This window comes from Neovison vison, chromosome 3 (genome assembly GCF_020171115.1).
Source record: "Neovison vison isolate M4711 chromosome 3, ASM_NN_V1, whole genome shotgun sequence".
Classification (NCBI taxonomy): domain Eukaryota; kingdom Metazoa; phylum Chordata; class Mammalia; order Carnivora; family Mustelidae; genus Neogale; species Neogale vison.
In genome coordinates, this window is record NC_058093.1 from 95466287 (window position 1) to 95488134 (window position 21848).

The 21848-nt window shown below is 38.4% G+C and overlaps 1 protein-coding gene across 3 annotated transcripts in view; it reads right to left on the reverse strand.

Moving 5' to 3' along the window:
• The window catches only part of UBXN4 (UBX domain protein 4), a 57409-nt gene that overhangs the window by 5520 nt on the left and 30041 nt on the right, over positions 1–21848 (reverse strand). For all 3 annotated transcript variants that reach the window (XM_044242567.1, XM_044242570.1, XM_044242569.1), the window contains exons 7-12: positions 17617–17671; positions 16716–16880; positions 14381–14508; positions 9724–9826; positions 6048–6179; positions 4886–5085 (exon numbers count right to left, since the gene is read on the reverse strand). In XM_044242567.1, the coding sequence (XP_044098502.1) occupies positions 4886–5085; positions 6048–6179; positions 9724–9826; positions 14381–14508; positions 16716–16880; positions 17617–17671 (783 nt within the window). The remainder of the gene's footprint in view (positions 1–4885; positions 5086–6047; positions 6180–9723; positions 9827–14380; positions 14509–16715; positions 16881–17616; positions 17672–21848) is intronic.

Consider the following 21848-nt stretch of genomic DNA (forward strand, 5'->3'; position numbering starts at 1 on the left):
GAAAAATTAGTACTTATTCTTCTCAAACTATTGCAAAAAATAGGAATGGAAGGAAAACGTCCAAACTCTTTTTGAGACCAGCATTATCCTGATCCCAAAACCAAAGACCCCGTCAAAAAGGAGAATTACAGACCAATATCCCTGATGAACATTGATGTAAAAATTCTCGCTAAAATACTAGCCAATAGGATCCAACAGTACATTAAAAGGATTATTCACTATGACCAAGTGGAATTTATTCCTGGGCTGCAAGGTTGGTTCAACATCTGAAAATCTATCAATATGATATAATACATTAATAAAAGAAAGGACAAGAATCATATGATCCTCTCAATAGATGCAGAAAAAGCATCTGATAAAGTACAGCATCCTTTCTTGATTATAACTCTTCACAGTGTAGGGATAGAGAGTACATACCACATCATCAAAGCCGTCCATGAAAATCCCACAGCAAACATCATCCCCAATGGAGAAAAACTGAGAGCTTTTCCCCTAAGGTCAGGAATAAGGCAAGGATATCCACTATCGCCACTGCTGTTCAACATAGAACTACAAGTCCCAACCTCAGCAATCAGACAACAAAAATAAAAGGCATCCAGGGGCACCTGGGTGGCTCAGTGGGTTAAAGCCTCTGCCTTCGACTCAGGTCATGGTCCCAGGGTCCTGGGATCGAGCCCCACATCGGGCTCTCTGCTCAGCAGGGAACTTGCTTCCTCCTCTCTCTCTCTCTGCCTACCTGTGATCTCTGTCAAACAAATAAATTTTAAAAATCTTTAAAAAAATAAAAAAATAAAAGGCATCCAAATAGGCAAAGAAGTCGTCAAACTCTCATTCTTTGCAGATGATATGATACTTTATGTGGAAAACCCTAAAACTGCTAGAAATCATACAGGAATTCAGTAAAGTGGTAGGACATAAAATCAATGCACAGATATCAGTTGCATTTCTATATACCAACAAGGAGACAAAAAAAAAAAAAAAGAGAAATTAAGGAGTTGATCCCATTTAATACAATACCATCAACTTTTTTCACAGACCTTGAACAAATAATCTTGAATTTGTATGGAACCAGAATAGACCCCAAATAGAGGAATGTTGAAAAAGAAAACCAAAGCTGGTGTCATCACAATTCCGGAATTCAAGCTCTGTTACAAAACTGTAATCATCAAGATAGTAGGTACTGGCAAGAAAACAGACACACAGATTAATGGAACAGAAAAGAGAACTTAAAAATGGATCCCTGACTCAACAGCCAACTAATCTCTGACAAAGCAGGAAAGAATATCCAATGGAAAAAAGACAGTCTCTTCAAAAAATTGTATTGGGAAAACTGGATGGCCACATGTGGGAGAATGAAACTGGACCATTTCCTTATACCACACACAAAAATAGACTCAAAATGGATGAAAGACCTCAATATGAGACAGGAGTCCATCAAAATCCTTGAGGAGAACACAGGCAGCAACCTCTTCACCCTCAGCTGCAGCAACATCTTGCTAGATATGTTGCCAAAGGCAAGGGAAGAAAGGACAAAAGTGAATTATAGGGACTTCACCAAGATCAAAAGCTTCTGAACTGCAAAGGAAAGTCAACAAAACCAAAAGACAATGACAGAATAGGAGAAGATATCTGCAAATGACATAGCAGATAAAGGGCTTGTAAAGAACTTACCAAATTCAACAGCCAAAGAACTAATAATCCAATCAAGAAATGGGCAGAAGACATAAACAGATATTTCTTTAAAGAAAACATCCAAATGGCCAACAGACACATGAAAAAGTGCTCCACATCACTCGGCATCAGGGACATACAAATCAAAACCATAATGAGATACCACCTCACACGAGTCCAAATGGCTAAAATTAACCAATCAGGAAATGACAGGTGTTGAGGAGGATGCAGAGAAGGGGGAGCCCTCCTTCACTGTTGGTGGAAATGCAAGCTGGTACAGTCACTCTGGAAAACAGTATGGAAGTTCGTCAAAAAGCTGAAAATAGAGCTACCCTACAACCCTGCCATTGCTCTACTGGGGATTTACCCCAAAGATACAAATATACTGACCCGAAGGGACACATGCACCCCAATGTTTACAGTAACAACATCCACAACAGCCAAACTATAGCAAGAGTCCAGATGTCTATCAACAGATGAATGGATAAAGAAGATACAGTATGCGCGTGCACACATGCATGTGCGCGCGAGTGCGCGCACACACACACACACACACACACAGGTATATTACACAGCCATCAAAAAATGAAATCTTGACATTTGCAATGATGTAGATGGTACTAGAGAATATTATACTAAGCAAAATAAGTCAATCAGAGAAAGATAATTATTCTATGATCTCACTGATAAGCAGAACTTAATGGGAAAGAGAAAAGTGAAACAAGACAAAAGCAGAGAGGGAGACAGACCATAAGAGACTCTAAATCTCAGGAAACAAACTGAGAGTTGCTGGAGGGAAAGGGGGTGAGGGAATTGGAGTGGTTGGGTGATGGAGATAGGGGAGGGTATGTGATGTGGTGAGTACTGTATATAGTGTTAGACTGATGAATCGCAGACTTGTATCCCTGAAACAAATTATATGTTATATGTTAATAATGAAAGAAAGAAAGCAAGAAAGAAAAAGAGGAGGCAGGGAGAGAGGAAAAGAAAGGAGAGCAGAAAAAAGAAAAGAAAGTTAACTCATGCAATAATCTGGTTGAACCAAGGGACAGACGCAAATTTAGCAGTAGGAAGATCAACTGGATTACTCCATTGATTCTGGTGAGAAATTATGAGATCTTTGACTAAGGCAGTGGAAAGGAATGAAACAAAATATATTTATTTTGACAGATCAGATATAGAAGAGTAAGGGAAAAGGGAGGGAAAGAAGTTGACTGTGAATTGTATATCTTGAGTGACTAAATGAATAGATTTAGAATAGAAAAGAAAAGGTTGGTGGGAAAATGTTTTATTGTCCAATGAATAAATGTATTTCATAAATGACAACTGAAAAAAAAAACACAATAAAAAGGCTTTCAGCATCTGAAAATGGAAAGGAAAACGGGTAAAATTTAAGCTAAGGCATTCTCCTTTGAATGGGGGTGGGTGGCAACCAACAAACAGTGGGACACAAAGCTTTGCTCTCCAGATATGCATTCACCCATCCTTTGCCCCATCCCAGTATCTCTTCCCATATTCAAATTAAGTTTTAAAAACCCACACAGCAAGGCACCTGGCTGGCTTAGTCAGAAGAGCTTGTGACTCTTGGTTTCAGGGTCATGAGCGTGAAAGCAATACTTTAAAAACACGAACACACACACACAAAAACCCACACAGCAAGCTATGCTGTGTAATAGTAATTCAGAATTAAATGCTTCTACCCACTACTCAGTAAAATTCAGCACTAATAAGACCTAGTCTGAATGCCGTTCCCAGGCTAGAGAAGAATTTCCCTGTATCCCTGCTTAAGTAAAGTACTAAGAATATGACTGGTTTTCCTAATAGTTACAAAAGAAATAAAGATAAAGGCTAAATCAGCCCAATCACAATACTCACTAAATCTTCATCTAGAAAGTCAAAAGGATATAAAATCAAGGACTTTACTTACTGATGGCAGAGGCAAGGATTTTCATTACTTATCACATAGAATTGGTGTATGTGCTATAACGCCTATTAATGGGCTCAACAGTGTTTAAAGTGTTTTTTGTTTTTTTTTAAAAGATTTTATTTATTTATTTGACAGACGGAGATTACAAGTAGGCAGAGAGGCAGGCAGGGAGAGAGAGGAGGAAGCAGGCTCCCTGTTGAGCAGAGAGCCCAATGCAGGGCTCGACCCCAGGACCCTAGGACCATGACCTAAGCCGAAAGAAAGTAGAGGCTTTAAACCACTGAGCCTGAGCCACCCAGGAGCCCCTCAACAGTATTTAACAGCAAAAGGTATATATTATAATAAACCATGCTATTATTTAATCAGAAAAACTACAATCCTACCTTCCAGGAAAATACTTCCCATTCACCTGTTTCAAATACGCAGAATCTTAACAGAGGTATAAGCTAACATCACTGGTATTATTTAGAATTACTATGCTAACCTTGGCCATCTGCAATAAAAAGAAGGCCTCTTGAAAAAAAAAAAAAAAAAAAAGAAGGTCTCTTGTTTAAGGGACCAGTGTAAAATAACACTCTGAAGAAGGCACCATTTTCAAATGCATATCCAGTTTTCACAGCCTGGTCTTTCTCTGAATGAAGACAAGTAGAAGACAAGAAGCAGCCCAAAGCGCTGCTAAAAAGGATTAAAATTATCTAAAGCACAGTGACACCTCCAAAAAAATGTATGCAAGATTAACTGTGAGAAATTAATTAAATGAAATATCTTGTTGGACAAAACATGGTCAACAAGAAAGATACTACTGGGCGCCTGGGTGGCTCAGTGGGTTAAGCCGCTGCCTTTGGCTCAGGTCATGATCTCAGGGTCCTGGGATCGAGTCCCGCATCGGGCTCTCTGCTCAGCAGGGAGCCTGCTTCCTCCTCTCTCTCTCTGCCTGCCTCTCTGCCCACTTGTAATCTCTCTCTGTCAAATAAATAAATAAAATCTTTAAAAAAAAAAAAAAAGATACTACTAATTAGTCCTACCAAAAAAAAAAAAAAATGTGCCCTTACAGTTACGGGATAAGGAGAAGTCAATAAACAAAGTAGTAGGAGTAGGTTCTAGAAAGGTGGTTGAGAAAACTCAGGTAGTGAGCTTCCCAGGAGAGATGATACAGTAAAACTTCAGAACATTTAAATTTTTTCCCTTATGTAGAAAGATGGCATAGTACCCATAACAAAAATGTTCATTTTGAATAAGGTACTGGGCATTACTAATACATTCTGCAAATGGGAAAAACACAGATACCTTTTTTCTGAGTTGCTAGTTGATGCAAGGTTTGAGGACTCTGATGTTGCTGCTCTCACAGAGGTCTGTGCAGGAGGATTACTAAATAGGAAGTTGCTAATCAATCTCCAGATGGCGAGGAATGGGTAAAGGACTGTCCCCAACAATGTCCAAAAGTCTCCACTGGAAGAATGTACCATGGATGTATTTGGTCTTCCGGCCTAAAAATTAAGAAATAAACCTCAATAAAAGCTACGTGAGCCAAATCACATCACACTCAAGGTTCTAGATGAACCTTTTATCTAGAAAACAAAGTCTTATTGACTTTAGTTTACTGCAAGAAGGTAAAATTACCATCTTCTGCTCCTTTTCAGGTGTATATTTTATACAAACTTCTGGGAACTCCAGGAGCTCTGTTTTTTAAAGGAGTAATCACAACAATGAAACTAGAAAATAGTTCTTGGTAAAATGAACCAATCAGTTTGAAGAAAACTAACCTTTTTGTAATGAAATTAACAACTTTGGTAAGAAAAGTCTTCCTTGCTTATTAAAAAATAGGCAAAGGTTTCAAAACCTTAGTGAATACAAATTAATCCTGATTACTGGAAGGCTAATTGTTTTAGGTGTGGGGCTCTAGTTCAGAACCAGGAAAACTATTCTAATCAAAATATAGAAGACCAGGCTCTCCATCTCTGGAATTTAGGGGATGCCTTACTAAAGTCATTTAAACTTTCCGAGCCTCTTTATCAAAGATTAAAATATTGTTGTGAGGATCAAATGTCATGAATAAGTTTAAAAATCAAAGTTACTTTTATGTTAAATTTTTTTTTAAAAAACTTGGTAAACCAGTAAGGTCATACATATATGAAAGACACTAAAATATACATTAGACCAATACTATGTATTTCTTATTTTCTTCTCGTACTGGTCCTTTTTGTACATGAAAATAGGTGAGGAAAAAAGGTGAAAACTAAAGTATTTATTTAGTGCCTCATTAGCAACACAAATATAAAATGCACAGGATAATGGAACAATAAATTAATCTAACATTTTTTGGACAATCTGAATTTAATTACCCCCAGTACATGTTTTACCATCCCTTCCATTGATTTTAAGAAATGATCAAGAATAGAACAAACAGGATTGTAGAGATAGAAAAAAATATATATACATATATACGTACTGGCAACAGTACCACTGAAGCACTTGGGGCAAGTTCCAAATCCAACAATTTCTTTTTATAATCTTCTTTGGTAAATTCCCTCCGGGGAAACATGGTTGCTAGTGAAAAATTACCGTAAGTGTTGCCAACAGTCTGTAACATAACAGTTAAGTTTTAAAACCTTACAAAGGTGCCTTTTTAAAGTAAGATAATACACACCAAATGCATCCAAAATAACTGGTTTTTTTTTTAAGATTTTATTTATTTGACAGAGATCACAAGCAGGCAGAGAGGCAGGCAAAGAGAGAGAAAGGAAGCAGGCTCCCTGCTGAGCAGAAAGCCCAATGCAGGGCTCGATCCCAGGACCCTGGGACCATGACCTAAGCTGAAAGCAGAGGCTTTAACCCACTGAGCCACCCAGGCACCCCCAAAACAACTGCTTTAATTCAAACTGCCTTAATTTTAAAGTTCATTCAGGGGCTCAGTCGGTTAAGTGTCTAACTCTTGGTTTTGGGTCAAGTCATGATCTGAGTTTTGTGAGATTCAGCCTTGTATCAGGCCCTGCTCAGAGCAGACTCTGGTCCAGATCCTCTTTCCCCTTCCCTCCTCCTGTGCCCCACCCTGCACATGCTCTCTCTCTCTCTCTCTCTCTCAAAAAAAATATGTAAAATCCTTCCTCAAAAAGTTGAAAAGAGAGCTATCCTATGACCCAGCAATAGCACTACTGGCTATGTACCCTAAAGATACAAATGTAGTGATCCAAAGGGGCACGTGCACCCATTGAATGTTTATAGCAGCAATGCTCACAAGAGCCAAACTATGGAAAGAAACCACATGTGCATCAACAGATGAATGGATAAAGATGTGTAAGATATATATATATAGATAGATAAATAGATATCTCTCTATGTCTACAATGGAATACTATGCATCCATCAAAAGAAATGAATCTAAAAAAAAAAAAAGAAATGAATCTTGCCATTTGCAATGACATGGATGGAACTAGAGAGTATTATGCTGAGTGAAATAAGTTAATCAGAGAAAGAGAATTATTCTATGATCTCCCTGATATGAGGAATTTGAGAGGCAGAGTGGGGAGTCTGGGAGGGTAGGGAAGGAAAAAATTAAACAAGATGGGACTGGGAGGGAGACAAACCATACATAAGAGACTTTAAACAAACTGAGGGTTGCTGCGGGGCAGGGGGAAGGGTTGGGTGGCTGGGTGATGGACACTGGGGAGGGTATGTGCTATGGTGAGTGCTGTGAAATGTGTAAGCCTGATGATTCATAGACCTGTACCCCTGGGGCAAATAATACATCATATTAATAAAAGTAATTAATTTTAAAAATACATAAAATTTTAGAAAAAAAATTGGGACACTTGGGTGGCTCAGTGGATTAAGCGGCTGCCTTCAACTCAGGTCATGATCCCAATCCTAGAGTTCTCGGATTGAATCCCTCATCCAGCTCCTTGCTCAGTGGGGAGCCTGCTTTTCCCTCTGTCTGCCTCTCCCTCTGCTTCTGCTGTCTGACAAAAAGAAAACCTTAAAAAAATATAGTAAATTTTTAAAAGTTCATTCAAATGTAAACTCACAAAAACCTTTATAAAAACTCTGTGCTTCAAAAAGTAGCTCATGGGGTGCCTGGGTGGCTCAGTGGGTTAAAGCTTCTGCCTTTGGCTCAGGTCATGATCCTAGGGTCCTGGGATCGAGCCCCATATCCAGCTCTCTGCTCAGCAGGGAGCCTGCTTCCTCCTCTCTCTCTGCCTGCCTCTCTACCTATTTGTGATCTCTGTCTCTCAAATAAATAAATAAAATCTTAAAAAAAAAAAAAAAAAAAGGATAGCTCAAAGCTACCAAATCCAAATAGTACCTAAGCTTTTACAATCCCAAAATGACAACATAGCAAGACTATAGTTCCTAAAACCATCTAAACAAATTGAACAAAAATGAACAATTTTGTTTGCGCTGAAACAAAAGTTTTTTTTTAATTTTTTTTAAAAAAGATTTTATTTATTTATTTGACAGAGACACAGTGAGAGAGAGAACACAAGCAGGGCAGAGGGAGAGGGAAAAGCAGGCTTCCGGCCAAACAGGGAGCCCGATGCAGGGCTCGATCCCCAGACCCTGGGATCCTGACCTGAGCTGAAGATAGATGCCTAATGACTGTGCCACCCAGGCACCCCTAAAATAAAGTTCTAATAGGACTGATGCAAAGCTCTGTTTTCTCATGTGGCTTCCTCCTTCACTTACCTATGGTAGAAATTGTACAACTCAGGCCAGGACCAATTATTCCCTTTTGGGAGGCCCCAAGTGGGGCTCCAAGGCAAAAGAAGAACAGAGCTACTGGGATTGTTCCACTATAAGCTTAGGGAAAAAGAACTTTTTTTTTTTTTAAGATTTTATTTATTGATTTGACAGAGAAAGATCATAAACAGTCAGAGAGGCAGTCAGAGAGAGAGAGAGAGAAGCAGGCTCCCCACTGAGCAAAGAGCCCGATGTGGGGCTCGATCCCAGAACCCTGAGATCATGACATGAGCGGAAGGCAGCGGCTTAACCCATTGAGCCACCCAGGCACCCCTAGGGAAAAAAAGAATTATTAGAAGTGTTTTACATTGCAAAGCCCAGCAATGGCAAACAGCTTTTTAGGTACCCTCTTGGGATCCATAAGTGAAACAGCAGACTAAATGGGGAGATGAGGTCTAGGAGAAAGATCTGAACCCTAATTTTAACCTTGAAAAGTCACATGAGACAAAGAGTGGGACATATGATGAGCCCAGATCCTAAAGGACATCTACTGCCTAGAATCCTTTTTGAAAAAGGCTCATTCAGAGAATAAAAACAGCTTACAGCTGACTTTTGAATAACATGGATGTGAACTGTGTGGGCCCACCCAGACATGGATTTTTTACAGTGCAGCACTATAAGTGTATGTTCTCTTCCTTATGATTTTCTTAATATTCTTTTATCTAGCTAACTTTAAGAATATAATATATAGTATATATAATATACAAAATATGTGTTAACTGTTATTGTTAAGGCTTCTGATCAATAGTAAGCTAGTAGTAGTTCAGTTTATGCAGAACTGAAAAGTATACATGGATTTTCAACTGTGCAGTGGGTTGGCAACCCTTAATACCCACACTGTTCAAGGGTCAACTGTAATTGGGAAAGTACTCATATCTTATTTTCTAAGATATAAAAATTTCACACCAACTCAGATCTTGAGTAAGGCCACATTCTGGAAGTAAATTCCTGAATAAGATACTTGTGACCAAAGAAAGATTACTGATCATTAGGTTTGGCCACCTGGCAGATGGCGGGAAAATGGCCAGCCCAAGGTGACCTGCAGAAAATGTGAAGAGAGAGGAAGAAAAAACTGTATCCCTTTACAGGCAACAACTCCCTCAGATTAGACCTCTGAAGAATCATTTGCAAAAGCAGTGAGAAAAGTTTCCAAAACCTATTGTATGCTATTAGCAAATCCCTATTTCTACACAACAAACAGATGTGCTTTCTCTCTGTGGCACTAATGCATGATGGAAGCTCCACAACACCCCAAAGGGATCTGATGCTTCCCTCCTGGGGATAAGTCACGACTTATACTCTACAAACCAGGCTTGGAAACTTTCTCCTCCTACATTTTAATAACCTATTCATCTATCTTTACTGTAAGTCAAGACAAGACATAAATTTACCTGTGCAGCAAACTGTCTTGCTTCTTCTAGAGGAGCATCAGAAGGGAACTGATTTGTAAAGGAAGAACCATCAGGAAGACGAAATTGAATTCTGGCAACAGTGCTATGAAAATAGAAAATTAAAACCAGCATCTTTACATATTCTCAAACAGTATCATTAAAAGAGAAAATGGAAGTGGAAATGTGCAAAACAGGTGAAAAAACAGGTTTTTCCCATGTCAGACCTCTTCATTTATTATTTTTCAGTAACAGCTTTATCAAGATATAATTCACATAACATAAAATTCACCCTTTTATTTACTTTTTAAAGATTTTTAAGTAATCTCTACATTCAAGGTGGGGCTCAAACTCACAACCCCAACCAAGATCAAGAGTTGCACGCTCCAATGACTAAATTTTATTTCACTCTTTTAAAGCATACAATTAGGGGTGCTTGGGTGACTCAGTTGGTTAGGTGTCTTCCTTTGGCTCAGATCATGATCCTGGGGTCCTGACGTGAGCCCCACGTTGGGCTCCCTACTTGGCCAGGGCCAGCTTCTCCCTCTCCCTCTCGCTATCTCTCTTTCTCTCAAATAAATAACATCTTCTAAAAAAGATAAAGCATACAATTAATTTAGTGGTTTCTATTATGGTCATAGTTGTGCAACCATATTTTAATTCCAAAACATTCTCATCAATCCAAAAAGAAACCCTGAACCCAACAGCAATTGCTTCCTACTCCTCCCTCATCTAGCCCCTTGGCAAGCACTAATCTACTTTCTGCTTCTAAGAATTTGCCCAGTTCAGGCATTTCATATAATGGAACATAGGAATGTTTGACTTTCTGGTAACTCACTTTCATGTAACATAATGTTCTCAAAGTTCACCCATGTTGTAGCATGGGTCAACATTTCATTCTTTTTAATTGCTAAATGGTATTTATAATCCCATCACCAGTATAGGAGAGTTCCAAAGTGTCCACATCCTCACCAAGATTAGTTACTGCTTTTAAGTTTAGGAATCCTGGAGGGCATTAAACAGTATCTCATTGTGGTTTTGATTTAATTTTCCTAATTATTAATAATGTTGAGTAGCTTTTTATATGGCTAACTGACCACTTGGAGATCTTCTCTGGAGAAATGGCTATTTAAATCCTTTTCACATATTAAAAACTGGGTTGTTTGCTTTTTATTGTTAAGTTATTAAAGACTCTTTTTTGTACTCTAGATACAAGTCTTTCATCAGATATATGGTTTGCAAATATTTTCTCCAATTCTGGGGGCTATCTTTTCACATTCTTAATGATGTCTCTTGAAACACAAAGCTTTTAATTTTGATGAAGTCCAACTTATCTATTGCTTTCTTTTGTTGCTTGTACTTTTGGTGTCATGTCTAAGAATCACTGCCTTTTCCAAGATCACAGGAATTTCTCATTTTTTCTAAGAGTTTATACTTGAGGAAAGGGTTCAAATTCATTCTTTTGGATGTGTCCAAGAACCATCTGTTGAAGAGCTATTCTTTCCCCATGAATGACCCTGGTCACATTTTCAATCATAATCAATCATAAACGCATGGGTTTTTTTTCCCTAAAGATTTAGTTATCTCAATTTTTTCATTTAAATTCAATTTAGTGGGCGCCTGGGTGGCTCAGTGGGTTAAGCCGCTGCCTTCGGCTCGGGTCGTGACCTCAGGGTCCTGGGATCGAGTCCCATATCAGGCTCTCTGCTCAGCAGGGAGCCTGCTTCCCTCTCTCTCTCTCTGCCTGCCTCTCTGCCTACTTGTGATCTCTCTCTGCCAAATAAATAAATAAAATCTTTAAAATAAATAAATAAATAAATCCAATTTAGTTAGCATATAGTATATTATTAGTTTCGGGGGTAGAATTTAGTGATTTATCAGTTGCATAAAACACCCAGTGTTCATTACATCAAGTGACCTTCTTAATGCCCATCACCCAATTACACCATCCCCACCCACCTCCCCTCCAGCAACCCTCAGTTTGCTCCCCATAGTTAAGAGTCTCCTATGGGGGGCGCCTGGGTGGCTCAGTGGGTTAAGCCGCTGCCTTCGGCTCAGGTCATGATCTCAGGTCCTGGGATCGAGTCCCGCATCGGGCTCTCTGCTCAGCAGGGAGCCTGCTTCCCTCTCTCTCTCTCTCTCTGCCTGCCTCTCCATCTACTTGTGATTTCTGTCAAATAAATAAATAAAATCTTAAAAAAAAAAAAAAAAAGAGTCTCCTATGGTTTGTTTCCCTCCCTCTTTTTATCTTATTTTTCTTTCCCTTCTTCTCTGTTTATCTGCTTTGTTTCTTAAATTCCACACAAGTGAAATCCTATGGTATTTGTCTTTCTCTGACTGACTGATTTCATTTAGGATAATACCCTCTAGTTCCATTCGCGTTGTTGCAAATGGCAAGATTTCATTCTTTTTTTGATGACTGAGTAATATTCCGTTGCATATATACACCACAGCTTCTTTATCCATTCACCTGTTGATGGATATCTGGGCTCATTCCACAGTTTGGCTATTGTGGACATTGCTGTTATAAACATTGGGGAAATGCATAGGTATAGTTCTGAAGACTCAGTTCTACTACAGTGATCCATATATTCATCCTTATGCCAATACCACATTGTCTGGGTTACTATAGCTTTGCTTTAAAATTTAAAAAATCTGATTCTCCCAAGTTTGTTCTTTTTCCAGGTAATTTTGACTATTCTAGGTCCCTTGCATTTCTACATGAATTTTTATGCAAAAATTTTGGCAAAAAAAAAATCACTTGGGGTTTTAATGGGGATTGTGTTGACTCTACTGATCAGTTTGGGGAGTACTGCCATTTTTCCCCCCCTTTTCATCTCTCAAGCCCCTTTTGTACTGCCATCTCAACAATATTTAGTCCTCTGATCTATGAACACAGAATGTCTTCCCGTATATTTATGTCTCATTTAATTCTTTCAAAAATGTTTTCTAGTTTTCATTTTAAGAGTCTTACACCTTCATTAAATACATTCTTAAGTATTTTATTACTTTCAGAAAATAGTTTTTAAAAAGTAGTTTTTACTCAAGTTATGAGCTTTGTACTTTTTTGGTTGGTAATGCTTACAGAAAGGTTCACATAAACACTCACTGTCTCTCTTTGACTTCATCTTTCTGCTGCCTACATCCTTTGCTTATTCTCTCATACTCTGTTCCCCCTTCCTCCACTAGTACCTATGCAACAAAAAGGGAAGGAAGTATTTATTTCCTCAAACTGTATCAACTTAATAAGGACGTAGAAATCATGATTATAAAATAAGCATGGTAAAAACTGAAAAATCAAACAAACAAAAAGTAGTTTTTCTGGGGTGCCTGGCTGGCTCAATTGGTGAAGCATGAGTTGGAGCCCCAAACTGGGCATGGAGATTACTTAAAAATAAAATTATAAAAAAAATAAAGTTTTTCTGAATAACAAAAGTAATGCTCATTAATTTTCCAATATAGAAAATACAGAAAAGTAAAGGAGTGCCTAGGTGGCTTGGTCGATTAAGCATCTGCCTTTAGCTCAAGTCATACCTAGAGTCCTGGGATTGAAGCCTGCACTGGTCTCTGTGCTCAGTAGGGGTCTGTTTCTCCTTCCTCTGCCCATACCTACCCCCCACTCATGCCTGCACACTCATGCTCCCTCTCTCTCAAATAAATAAAATCATTAAAAAAAAGACAAGACAGAAAAGTAAGAAAGAAAATATTAACCATAATCCAACTAGGATGTACTGGAAATCTGTATTTTTCTCTTTACAATATATTTTTGTTTTGGGAAATGCCTTATCCCTGCCACCTGTCATTCATTCTGGTATGATTATCAGTAACATTTCCCTAACCTCCTCGCCACCAAAGTAGGCATGTGAACTCCCCCAACCAGGGAGCCAATTTAAGTAGACATAGGGATTGATCTGAAAGTGGCCGCATCCGCCAAATAAGGCCAAATAATGATATAGGATCTGAGAAAGAGTTTTTCCTCTCTGGGATAAGGAGATCAAGATTCTGAATATGCCAAGAGGCCCTGGGTTCACCTGACATCATCATAAAAGTTTCTCTAAGAATGAAGCTAAAACAGAAAAAAAGCCCAAGAGATTAAAAAGAGAGAAAATGTTCTTTTAAATCCCTGAACCTAGCTATACCTACCAAATCCATCAGTGGAAATTCCAACTGCAGAGCCAACGGATTCGCTTTTTGCTTAATCCTATTTGACCTGAGATAATCACAACCTCAAGAATCCTGATATAGGGCACCTGAGTGGCTCAGTCCTCAAGCATCTGTCTTCAGATCAAAACATGATCCCAGGGTCCTGGGACTGAACCTGGCACGGGGCTCTCTGCTCAGCAGGAAGCCTGCTTCCCCCTCTCCTACTCTACCTGCTTGTGTTCCCTCTCTTGCTGCGTCTGTCAAATAAATAAAATCTTTAAAAAAAAAAATCACAATACATGTAAGATAACCACTGTAATCATTTCAATATATGTGTTTTCTGTCTTTTGAAAACATTCAGTGACAAATACCACTGGCAACTGCCACACTGGTCATTATGTCCTCCTGGAACTACTTATTACAGCCACAGCGCACAACAGTATTAAAAAGCAGCTTACAACTGCTGTTCTCCTCAGTGGCTATGCACACACAGGGAATTGAGTGGGAAATAAAGTACCTTCTTTCTCTTGCAGAAGACTCCCTTTTGACTTCCATTTCTGCCTGTTTGGCCAGCAAAGCAGCAGCTTTAGCAGCTTCTACTTCTTCTTTTGTCTTTGCAAAACGAGCAGCTCTCTCTGCACGGTCCTTTAAAACAGGTATTAGATACTAATTAGCTTTCATTGCTAGAATGGAACAAACACAAGGAACGAACACAAGGAACAAACACAAATGTATGTAAGATTCCTTAAAGCCATCTGTAAACTTTATCACTCTGGAGCTGGTATTTTTTAGTTTTATGAATGATCAGAGACCAGCAAGTTGCTTATTTAACAAACAAGGACTTAATTTTGGTTACTACTGTATCACCAGAGCCTGGGAAAAGGTCTGGCAAACAGTAGATAATCAACAAATATTTGTTGCATAAACAAATGAACAATATTAAGGTAGAAACGGCTTTCATATGCACTACCACTGCTTAATTCTAAAGGCAGCTGTTTCAAAACCATCTTAACCTCCTACTTGATGTATGTAAATCTTCTGAATGTCCCACAAAAGAAGAGTTGTGACTAGAGGAGAATGCCACATAACCAGTTCTAAGCTTCTTTTCTAGGGATTTTTTTTTTTTTTTTTGAAAGAAAGGCAGACTGCCATATGTAGCACTTCATTTGGATGTGTCTGAGTCTTGGAAGCCTAATTACTCTATGTTCTCCTACAAATGGACCTTGAAAACTTCTTTGGAGGTTCTAGTAAGGTAGCTCAGCTTCAGAAAGAACACACATGGAGCAGTGAGGGAGGAAGGGGACACCCACCTAGCCAGCCAGATCACTTGGTGATCAATGGTATGACAGGTGTGGCAGCCAGATCGCTCTCACATCCCTAGGGAATTTTTGAAAGCTACCTATTGACTACTGTCTCATAACACACAAAAAAATTACTTTGAAAAAAAGCATCTCAATTTTAATCTTTTATCAAGTTTTTGTTTTCAGTATAATGAACCTACATTGTTCTTTTAGTTTCAGGTATACAACATATAGTAACCCAACAATTCCATACATCACCTGGTGCTCATCAGACAAGTACCCTCCTTAATACCTTTCACCTACTTCACCCATTGCCTGACCTTCCTCCTCTCTGTAACCATCAGTTTGTTCTTTACAGTTAAGTGTCTGTTTCTTGGTTTCCCTCTCTTTTTCCTTTGCTCATTTGTTTTGTTTCTTTTTTTTTTTTTTTTGCATTCTTTTTTTTTTCCAATTTATTTATTTTCAGAAAAACAGTATTCATTATTTTTTCACCACACGCAGTGCTCCATGCAAGCCGTGCCCTCTATAAAACCCACCACCTGGTACCCCAACCTCCCCCCCCCCCCCCCCCCGCCACTTCAAACCCCTCAGATTGTTTTTCAGAGTCCATAGTCTCTCATGGTTCACCTCAGTTGTTTTATTTCTTTAATTTCACATGAGAGAAATCTTATGGTATTTGTCTTTCTCTGACTTATTTCACTTAGCATAATACTCTCTACGTCCATCCAAGTTGTTGCAAAAGGCAAGATTTCATTCATTTTATGGGTGAATAATATTCTTTGTATATATATACCACAACTTCTTTATCCAATCCCAATTTTTAATCTTTTTTTCCAAATGGGGTGAGGGAAGAGGAAAAAGTAGAGAGAGAGTCTTAAGCAGGCTCCATGCTGGGCATGTGTAGCTCAATCTCACAATCCTGAGATAAGGACCTGAGCTGAAATCAAGAGTTGGCCACTTAACGACTAAGCACCCAGGTGTGCCCCCCAAGTTTAATCTTAATATGTTATGTTGTTTTGGAAGGGAGAAGCGGTAGAGGGAGGGGGGAATTTTTTTTAAAGTTTTATTTATTTGCAAGAGAGTGAGTGAGAGAGAGCGAGCCAAAGCAGGGGGAGGGTCAGAGGGAGAAGCAGACTCAAGGCTGAACAGGAAGCCTGATGTGGGACTCAATCCTGGGACTCTAAGGATCATGACCTGAGCCAAAGGCAGTCACTTAACCAACTGAGCCACCCTGGTGCCCAAGAGGAGGAATCTTAAGCAGGTTCCACGCCCAGCTCGGAGTCCAACACAAGGCTCAAACTCACAACCATAAGATCACAACCTGAGCAGAAATCAAGAGTTAGACACTTAACTGACTAAGCCATACATGTATCCCTTAACTATATTTTAATCCAATATACAATTTCTACTAAAAGGAACCTGAAAATTGTACTCTTTGAGTCACTAAAGTCTACTATTTTTGTGTACATGGCCTGGTAGTAAACCAAAACCACTGTGCATGGAAACACAATTGCATGAGAGTGAAGCATTAAAAATAAACTTATTACTCACCAATGCAATCTGCTGTTTTATGCGCTCTCGAGCTGCTCTATCTTCTGCCTTTTCTCTGTTTCTTTCCTCTAACATTCTTTTTGTTAGTTCTTCTTCTTGCTTTCTTTTATAATCCAACATTTCTTTTCCAGTTTTTCTCCTCTCAATTTCTTTCTTAATTTCTCTCTAAATTAAAGAGAAAGGAAGTATTATGAGCCCAAAAGACAACTTACTAATCTGCTTAGGTATTATTTTATATGAGCTGGTTGTAGGGCACAGCTAAAGGGACAAAGTAATTTAATAAAATGTAAGGGTCTAAAAGGATTTATTAATAGCATGGGTTAAAGGTCAAATGTCTATCAATTTACAAATCTCAGCATTTCTATTAAGGTTGTGATGTAATTTGAAAAAAAGGATTACAGGTCTTTGGTTTGTAAAGTAAATGTTACCCTCTAAGGACACAAAGTAGTCATTTATTTGGCATAAAGAATTAATAACTTTCTGATATTATAATCTCAAAAGAGATGACGTAGTTTAGGAGCACACGATGAGAAAAATGAATGGTGAACCAGAATTTGGCAACACCAGAGGGAAAATACAGAAAAACACCTACAAATTTCTTTTGCATAGAAAGGAGCTAAGAATTTCATCTGCATCAATATAATACAATTTTACTTCAATTCTCTTTATTCTTAGTGTAAAAGACTCACTGCAGAGAGAAGATTAAACTTATTCCTAGCAATTTACAAAAAACCCACAATAAGTATACACTATGATCCTACTAAGGAATTCAGGTTAATTACCTTCACTGTGCTTCAACACTCAACTGTAACCAGAAAGTCATCTAAGGTCTGCCAAATTCAGCAGGGAGTCAAACATTTCCTTACTGGAAGGGCAAAATGATGATGTACATGAACTTTACCTGTTCCTCCTCTTTCCTTTTCTCTTCTCTTCTTTCTTCGAGTTTTTTAGTGAGTCTGTATATAAAAAGTTTTTAAAAAATACATTAATGGAGACTTATCTTATTAATATAATGAAAACATATGGGAGACTCCCTTTGCTAAAATCAACTGGGAAACGAAATAACAAACAAAAAAAGCTCATGCAGACAAAGCAACAACTCATCTGCCTGGCCCCCAGCCCCAAAAGAAATCCATAATCAGTCAGTGGGAGCCTTTCATTTATTTAGTTTTATTTACTTATTTATTCTTATTTATTTATTTTAGTGGGAGCCTTTTAGAACCTTAATTCCACCTCCTACTTAACCATTAGTTTTTCTCCCCCCCATCATATCTGATACTGATTTAAAAATATACACACATCTTTAAATGAGTACATAAATTAGTAAGTTACAAATGCTTTCCCCCTACATAGAAGTAAACAGCAATATAGCACAAATTCTAAAATGCTGAAGGCTAACATTTATAAAAACTAATACCAAAACTGATTCCCAACTCTAAAAAGTTCATCAATTAAAAATAATTATGGGGCGCTTGGGTGGCTCAGTGGGTTAAGCCGCTGCCTTCGGCTCGAGTCGTGGTCTCGGGGTCCTGGAATTGAGTCCCGCGTCGGGCTCTCTGCTCAGCGGGGAGCCTGCTTCCCTTCCTCTCTCTCTGCCTGCCTCTCTGCCTACTTGTGATCTCTGTCAAATAAATAAATAAAATCTTAAAAAAAAATTATGAAAGCAAAGAGTAGTAATGGTTGCGCAATTTAGTGAATACATTAAAATTGACCATGAATTTTGTGATATGTAATTACCTCAATTTTTAAAAAATTAATGGTACTTTCTCAGAGGGATTTCAGTTACACAGGCCTAAGTGTTTGCTAAAGCTCACTTGAAACAACCTGAGCCAGAAATCAAGGGAATGCTCAAAGAATGATGGGGACATACATCAAAGAACAGAAAATCAAAAATGAAGAGGATGTCACTAGTCAAATCAATGGCAACGAGTGCACCAAAAAGAATGGTAAGAGAAATGAACCGTAACACAGTGGAAAAAAGGGATCCATAAAATGTCTTACTGCTGAGGGGAGTTATAAACTGTTATCTACCACTGTGGAAAAACTGTTTAGCAAGTATTTATGACCCTTTTCTGCTCTTGCAAATACACCCAAAAGATATGTCCACCAAGACATGTACAAGAATGCTCATATAGCAACCCTATCTATTCATAATAGCCCCCAAAATGAGAACAATTCAAAAATCCATTAACAGGGGCTCCGGGATGGCTCAGTGGGTTAAGCCGCTGCCTTCGGCTCGGGTCATGATCTCAGGGTCCTGGGATCGAGTCCCGCATCAGGCTCTCTGCTCAGCAGGTAGCCTGCTTCCCTCTTTCTCTCTCTGTCTGCCTCTCCATCTACTTGTGATCTCTCTCTGTCAAATAAATAAAATCTTTAAAAAAAAAATCCATCAACAGAATGAATTAGTCAAATAAAAGAATACTATACAGCAACAAGAGTGTACCAATTCCTGTCACATGCAGCAGCACAAAAAAGCTGAAGCAAAGGAGAGCAGAGAGAGAACATGCGTGAAGTTTGTAAGCAGGCAGAACTCATCTATGGTGCTGATGCAGAACAGTGGTTATTTTGGGGAGGAAAGTAGTCACTGTGAAAGGGTTATCAGGCCCCTAATGTATGGACTACACTGGTAATTTTCTATTTCTTGATCTGGGTGCTGGTATCTTAAGTTTACTGAAAAAAAAAGTTGGGGAAAGAAAGCAGAAGAGGTGGATAAAAGCAGTTTTCTACAGAAGAATGCCAGCTAAGAAATACATAAGGCATAAAATTAGAAGGTACAAACTAGAAAAAACAGGCGCCTGGGTCGTTATGCATTTGCCTTCAGCTGGGGTCATGATCTCAGTGTCCTGGAACTGAGCCCCCGCATTGCATCAGGCTCTCTGCTTAGCGGGAAGCCTACTTTTCCCTCTCCCCCTGCTTATGTTCCTGCTCTCTCATTGTCTGTCTCTGTCAAATAAATAAATAAAATCTTAAAAAAAAAAAAAACTAGGAAAAAAACCCCACCATTTTCAACTACAAATGAAATAACTGATCCAACCAAAAATCAACAGATGCCAAACCACTGGGTAAAAGCTTTTGAGGAACAGCATATTCATGGTTTCAAAGAATCACCCTATAAATACTTATTAATTAGGGAAAAGGTATCTTTATAATCAAGAAATCCAACAGACACCATCTTAATTAACAATTAAACTTGACATCACCAATAAGCAAACATCTGGTATCAGATGCCTCCTCATGTGAGTAATAAGACAAACATTACAGGCGCCTGGGTGGCTCAGTAGGTTAAAGCCTCTGCCTTCGGCTCAGGTCATGATCTCAGGGTCCTGGGATCGAGGCCCGCATCGGGCTCTCTGCTCAGCAAGGAGCCTGCTTCCCTCTCTCTCTCTCTGCCTGCCTCTCTGTCTACTTGTGCTCTCTCTCTGTCAAATAAATAAATAAAATCTTTAAAAAAAAAAAAAAAAGACAAACATTACCTAGGTAAGGCTCTCAAACTTTAACCTGAACCTAGAATGAAAAATAGGGACCAATCAAAGGGACAATCAAAGGACATTTTAGAAACTTGGGCACCTGGATGGCTTGGTGGGTTAGGCATCTTCCTTCCGCTTACTTAGGTCATGATCCCAGAGCCCTGGGATCCATAAGGCACTGAGCAACCTGCTCAGTGCAGAGCCTGCCACTCCCGCGCTCTCTAACAAATAAATAAAATCTCAAAAGAAAAAAAAAAAGATATCCTAGAAACAATTAGCCTAGACACTTAAAGAATGTCCAAGTCATGAGAAATAAAAACCAAAACAAAACAAAGGAAATGTTTTGAATTAAAAGAGACTACACTAAAAAAAAAAAAAAAAAAAAAAAAAAAGAGAGACTACACTAAATTCAATGAATGATCCTCGAATGGATCCTGAATCAGGGGAAAAAAGTTATAAAGGACATTACTGAAGTAACCGGGCAAATCTGAATGACTGCTTATCAGATAATCTTAGTGTATCATGTATTTATAATTTGAGTGTGACAATGGGATCATATTAATATCTGAATGTCTTTAATTACACCCCACCAGAATTGGTGAATTGCAGAATTCTCTTCTGAGAAAAACAGATGCTATTTTGTTCTAATCTAGTTGAAAAGCCCATTGCATCTTACTCAATGACGTAATGACCAACTGTTTCATGACTGCTGCATCCAGGAATCTACTGCTAAATTGTGTTCATTGGTCTGAAGGAAAAGGTAGGGCATGAATCAGTAGCCAGAGACTCCCAGGCCCCTTCCTAGACTGCAGTCCCCAACTCAGAGCTGATAAAATCTCAATGTTTTTATTCTTAGGAGATACACACTGAAGTATTTAGGGTAAAATGAAATGATGTCTGCAACTTTCAAATAAGCTGGCAAAAAAGAAGAAAAAAAGTCATTATACTATTCTTTCAACTTTTGAGGTTTGTAATTTTTCCCAAGTAAAGGTTGATATTGATTGGTACAAGTTTTTTTTAAAGATTTTATTTATTTATTTGAGAGACAGAGACAGAAATAGCAACAGAGAACATGAGTGGGAAGGAAAGGGAGAAGCAGGCACCCTGCTGAGTAGGGAGCCCAATATGGGGCTCAATCCCAGGACCCTAGGATCATGACCTGAGCTGAAGGCAGACAGTGAGCCACCCAGGCACTCCTTGACAGTAATTATTTGATAATATCTTTATTATCTTTCCCAAAGATTCTACCAATTTTTAAACATAATGACATAAAAACATAAGCAAAATTTAACTAAAAGATGTATATTTTCGTGTGAGTCGCTAAAAGATTCAACTTCCAGGGGCACCTGGCTGGATTGGTCGGTAGAGCATACAACTCCTGATCTCAGGGTCATTGAGTTCAAGCCCCACATTGGACATAGAGATTATTTAAAAGAAACGAAGTTTCAAATTTCACAAATTTTAGCTTTGAAAATAAAACTGTATATATTTTAATATTAAGCAAAACTTAATTTCTCACAGATTACGTAAGATCTCACAATTACTAATCATCAATCTGTTTCTTAAAAAAAAAAAATCAAGTTTACTTCCTTGAAAAGACTATTTAAGATAGATTTTTTTTCTTAATATGTATGGGATAGGATGAGTTTCTGAGGTGACATCAATT